Source organism: Diabrotica virgifera, chromosome 3 (assembly GCF_917563875.1).
Source record: "Diabrotica virgifera virgifera chromosome 3, PGI_DIABVI_V3a".
NCBI classification, from domain to species: Eukaryota; Metazoa; Arthropoda; class Insecta; order Coleoptera; family Chrysomelidae; genus Diabrotica; species Diabrotica virgifera.
This window is the reverse complement of record NC_065445.1, coordinates 125,569,420-125,575,419: the sequence shown is the minus strand read 5'-3', so window position 1 is coordinate 125,575,419 and position 6,000 is coordinate 125,569,420. Positions and strand designations below refer to the sequence as shown.

General features: G+C 31.1%; 1 protein-coding gene across 2 annotated transcripts in view; it reads right to left on the bottom strand.

The window, feature by feature from the left end:
* Positions 1–711: 711 nt before the first annotated feature.
* The window catches only part of LOC126881299 (uncharacterized), a 341,601-nt gene continuing 336,312 nt past the window's right edge, over positions 712–6,000 (bottom strand). For both annotated transcript variants that reach the window (XM_050645499.1, XM_050645498.1), the window contains exons 4-7: positions 5,024–5,059; positions 4,840–4,951; positions 2,208–2,275; positions 712–806 (exon numbers count right to left, since the gene is read on the bottom strand). In XM_050645499.1, the coding sequence (XP_050501456.1) occupies positions 789–806; positions 2,208–2,275; positions 4,840–4,951; positions 5,024–5,059 (234 nt within the window). In that variant the 3' untranslated portion in view covers positions 712–788. The remainder of the gene's footprint in view (positions 807–2,207; positions 2,276–4,839; positions 4,952–5,023; positions 5,060–6,000) is intronic.

The window sequence follows — 6,000 nt, the reverse complement described above, 5'->3', positions numbered from 1 at the left end:
TGATGATTCGGGTTAATGTAAATTGGATGAGAACAAAAAATGGTGCAATTATTTTGTCTAGTAGTTCTGGATACTTCTATAATACTTCTGTATATTGTATGCACTCTAGCATATAAGCAACTTTGTTGTATATGCTACAAATATAATAATACCCCAGGCTGTGAGTGAAAAAACGTGTTATAATTCAGGAATTTTTTAAACCTATCAGGTGTTGTAAAGGCCGATGCCAGGAATAACTTCTACTAAAATGTTACCAAAAATTTTGTGCGCTTTTATATTTATGACGTTTTTCATTTGTTAAATTTGCAATTTTTAAAGAGTTTTAATTTTGCAGATTAGGATATTCATTTTAGAGAAAAACTTTTAAATAGAAAGTTGTAGCAAATTAAAACACCTACAATTTGAGCTATGGCAAGTTTAATTTTGTTAATGTGTTATTTCAACTTTCTATTTAAAAGTTTTTCTCTAAAATGAATATCCTAAGATGTAAAATTAAAAATCTTTAAAACTTGCAAATATATCAGATGAAACCAATTTTTCGTCACATTTTAGTTGAAGTTATTCCTGGCATCGTCCTTTACAACACCTGATAGGTTTCAAAAATTCATTAATAAATCCTGAAATCGACCTATTTTTCACCCACAGCTTGGAGTATAAGGAGAGGAATAGGGAAAGAAGTAATATGTATATTAGATAATAAAACAAGTCAAGTTTTATTCATTTCTTTATTAGTACTTTTAAATTGTCCGTTGCTGTGAAATTGTTAACCTCTTTTCTTAAGAATCATTTTAGAACCATACGTAATGCTAAAAGGATATAAAAAATTAAATTAGTATATTGGTATTATCTTTTGTTGGTAGTTTAATACAAATTATTTTACACAAATTATAATTTCATGTATAAGTGCCAGGTGCCTACTTGTGGCTGGATAGGGCAACAATATATTGGCTTAAATTTCATATGCTAGGGATTCTCTGGTCTCTATTGCATTATGATTGCATTGGTGATGTTTTGGTTAAGTCGTGCTGTACATGATGCCGATATAAAAAGTAGTCAGGCATAATATTTATGTATTTGAAAATGAATTATGTTTGTATTTGAAATTGAAAATGGTTATTCATTTTTGAATATTTATGTATTTATTCCATAATTTGATATGCGGAGCGAGACTCAAATTAGAGCACACTGAGCTTAATCTTTTGTAAATTTGACTGTTTAAACTGAACCCAATATTTATGCCTGCACCAGTTATTGACATGTTAATATTTAATTTAACTGATATCTGCAATATATAGTCATTATATTGAGTCTAATGAGTTATTTTATTTTATTAAAATCTGTTTTATCTAAAAATAAACCTAATAATGAACAAGAAAAAACAAAGAACTATTCATGTATAGTCCTGAAAGAAACAGATCGCAAGAAGAGAGAAACAAAAGAAGCAGTATGTTAAGTGAAAGCAATTGTGTCTCTAATTCCTCGGCAGAATGCAGTAGGATGTAGTTACTAATAAAAAAAGAGGAAATCGATAGGAAGAAAATACCACGATTAGTAAGTCAATAACATACCTACATATAAAATCAGACAAGCAGCAAAAACAAAATTGTGGTGATTACATTCAGATTAGTTTTTGTATTAATAAATAATTTTCAAGCTATAGATAAATTTACAATATATAAATAATCTAATGCCCATAAGTTATAATGATTTTTAGGAATATAAGGACAAATTCAAAATACTAACAAGTGTATAAAAACAAAAAAAAACTGGAACGAACATGTAAACCGAATGGGACCATATAGATTAGCGAACATATGAAAAAACAAAAAACCGTATAGCAAGAAAAGGCCGCCGAAAAGGTGGAAAGACGATGTACACAATGTACAGTCAATAACAACTAAAACAGAATAAGAGACAGACAAACAGAAGTAATCCTAGTCGCATGAAGAAGAAAAAGAAGAAGGTATAGTAATTAAAATATTTAATAAATAACATAAAACATTCAAAGTATTCAAAATAGGTATAGTCGGTTCGCTAAACTCAGACACAACTGGCTTGTGATTTTAGTAAGTAATTTTGCCAATTTTGGCAAAATTGGCAAAAAAAAAACAAAAAAGAAAACACCTACTAAGATCACTAGTCAGTTGTGTCTGAGTTTAGCGAATCGACTATATTAAACAAGTTAATGCTAGAACTTTTATACTCACTTTTTCGTCAATAGTTTTTTGGACGCATTTTTGCATATTCCAAATTTTCTCAACAAGGTCATCACCGGCTGAAATTGAAATAATAATTTTATTCTTAATATATATTTTTTAAATAGCGCTATCTATATTAAATTAATTGCAGTTAAATAGGGCATTTCATTCACAGTCATTTGTTTCCAGCTTGTGTCATGTGTCGTCTAATATTAAGATATCTACGTCATACGTCTTTGGTTAGTATCATTGGTATATACCAATAACGTATGACGTAGCTATATTAATATTAGACGACACATGACAGAAGCTCGAAACAAATGACAATCGATGAAAAGCCCTATAACAAACAGTTGTAGAAAGTACACATTTGGTGCATAGTAAAGCAAAGAAAAATATTTCGCTCTAAGGGCTTGATTATATGCAGGCGGTTTGCCAACGTCGACGTCGCGGTTTACCTGTTTTCCCCCTGTTTTACTTGGTATTAGGGTGAAACTTCAAAGGCGGCATTAGGGTGAGATCAAGTAAAACAGGTAAACCGCGCAGTCGACGTTGGCAAACCGCCTGCATATAAACAAGCCCTAAAGAGTGTGGCTCTAACAATATTATTCCCTTTTTCATTCAGATTTGTCAAGCTATCCGAACTGATATTAGAATTTATCAGTATATTACGTATATGGTTTACATCGTTTTCAGGGATTTTCTATACTTCTTTAACTTTTTGAATTATAATTAAACCATTCTTTAGTAGCTGTAAATTTTCTATTCTACATGCTCCCTCCATTCGTCATTATAATCAACTATTTTATAGTTCATAGTATAGCCCGATAAAATAAAATAAAATAAAATCAAAATGTAATTCCGTACAGGTTGGAATAAATTTTTTAACAAATAATATATTCAAGAAAGTATAATATATTATCATATTACGATTCATATGAGGGATCATTGTTTAAATAATTAAAAATGGGTAATTTTCGCACAAAATTTAAACTGCTGCGGTAATACATGTTTTTATTAAGGTTTTTGCAATTTTTTTCTGCAAAGCTGTTGAAACGATCTTTTAATATAAGACTAACTAAATTAAATTTTACCTTTAATTTATGTCGTTTGTCGAGTTAAGACAGATATGTAATTACTTTATTCAAAACAATCTGCGTATGCTCAAGAAAAGTGACGCATTTATCACTTATTTATCTTTCATTTTGCAGTATTTTTTTAGTGTTGTATTTGTATTTAAAGTTACATCAATAAAAGGTTTAAGTCTGTTAACCAGATAATAATAATGATATTATATTCTATGCTGAAAGATAGACAAGGCGAAAACGGCGTGTTCGTTGGAAAAAATATTCCCATGAGATTTTTTGCATAATCACATTCGTGGGACACCGCAGAATAATGTTCAAGAAGTCGCCCACGCGAAAAGTGGTCCAAATTTTTTTTAAAAATTTTTTTAATCAAATTGCAAAAATTAATATTTTCCGCCCGGCCTAATTTTTTTTTAGATTTTTCGGACCATTAGGGACAAAAAAGTTCTTTTACAATTTTTCTCTAAACTTAATCGTGTTTGAGTTATAAGCATTTTAAAATTTGGAAAACGCGAAACTAGCCATTTTTAAGACTTAATAACTCGGTTAAAAATTATTATTTCGAAAGTCAGAAAGTGACTAAATCAAATTTAAAGCCCCCCGTACATGATCCTGAAGAAATTTGTGTCATTAATTTATTACTAAGCTGTTATTTTTAATTATTTATAATGAGCGATAAGATCGTATTGACGCGGCTGTCAATGGGAGTGCGAGTGAGATTCGCCATTGGACTGCCTGAATGACATCTCTCTTTCGCACTCATCATGGACGGCCACCTAATACGTGCATTGCGCTCATTATTATAACTCAAAAGATAACAACTTAGTAATCAAATAATGACAAAACTTTCTTCAGGACCTTGTAGGGGGGGATTTAAACTTTGATTTAGCCGCATTCTGACTCTCATAGTAGTAACTTTTAACCGAGTTATTAAGCCTTGAACATCGCCATTTTTCGTTTTTTTTTTAATTTTAAAATGCTTTTCTCAAAAAGAATCAATTTTAGAGAAAAATTATAAGAGACCTTTTTTTATCCAGAATGGTCCAAAAAACCTAAAAAAAAGTTTGTCGGGCCGAAAATATTGATTTCTGCAATTTAATTAAAAAAAAATTGTTAAAAAAAATTTGGACCACTTTTCGCGTGGGCGACTTCTTGAATTTTATTCTGGAATGTCTCACGAATGTGATTATGCAAAAAAATCTCATGGGAACATTTTCTCCAAAGAACCCGCCGTTTTTGCCTTGTCTAAGAGCGACTTTTGGTAAATAATATTTAGTAAATTTTTCGTTATTTTATCTGTATAGTGTCACAACTCAAAAAAAATATTTTTATATATTTTTTTAATATTTTAGCAGAATTAATCAATTATAAATTAACTTTATAATTGACTAAAATACTTAGTTATTATAATAATTTTATTTTAACAGTTTTTGAATTAAACCCGGAAAAGTTTTAACACAAATTTTAAACGTCGTTTTCTCGATACTTTGCTTTTTTGGCTTATGGCACTGTTTGAGCGGAGGTGCGATATGTATTCTAAAAACTAAACTTACGTAATTTTCTTGCCTCTTCATTACATTTCATATAGTGAACTGCATCTTCCTTGTGCATATCAGGTATGTAATAATACATTTTTCTTGAATCCAAAACAAGATCTTCACGTAACTGAAACAAGAATTACTTGCAGTTTGTCTGTAAAATTAAAAAAATATAATACAAATAATAAATTATACTTACTCCCATAACAATCATCCAGAGGCAGTAAGTGTATCTCTGAAACACAAATAAGTATATATTTATACTGATTTAAAAGTAATATAACTAAATAAATGTAATTGGTACTTAAATAGGAATCGTAGAGAGAACTGAGAAAAGAATTTATAAAGACAGTGTAAGACTAATAGTGACTTAATGCATCATAAACAAGACCCGATATAGCCACAACGCAAAGACTACTGGAAACGGCAGTGATGAGAGTACTGAGCATAAATACAGGAAATACGCTGAGAGATCGAAAGAAGATTGAAGACCTTAGAAGAAAATGTAACGTACAGTGTATAACCGTATAACTGAATGGACATTAAAGAGAAAAAAGAATGGAATAACCACATAATCAGGATGGGGGAGACACGTGAGGTCAAAATAGCAAGAAATAAATCACCAATCTGTAGAAGAAATATTGGCCGAGCGCGTAAAAGATGGAGTGACAACCTTCCATAGAGGTATCAACACACTAATGTACAAGCAGAATTTCTTATAAAGAGGAAGAAAAAGATACGTATGAAGGTGACGTAAATGTGAGGGCAACTAACGGGTGCCCTCAAGGGGGTCTATTGTCACCGTCCTTATGGAACATAGTTGTCGATGATCTGATTCATGGGCTAGGCGCCCAAGGAATATGGGCCAGAGTTTCGCAGACGACATTGTAATAGTGACTAGAAGAAAATTTCCCAGCACTCTCCTTGAACTCTTCCAGAACTAAATTTGTAGCCTTTACAAATACGAGGAAGCTTACTGAACTGAGTAAGCTGAAATTATTTGAGAGGTGCTGGAAAGAACCAATCTAGGGCTAATCCTGGATTCCAAAGTCGATTGGACCACTCATATAATTAACAATATAATTACTAGGACTAAACGATTCATGATTCATGGTCTAAGTGCCCAAGGAAGCTGGGTCCAGGGTTTCGCAGATGATATTGTAATAGTAACTACGG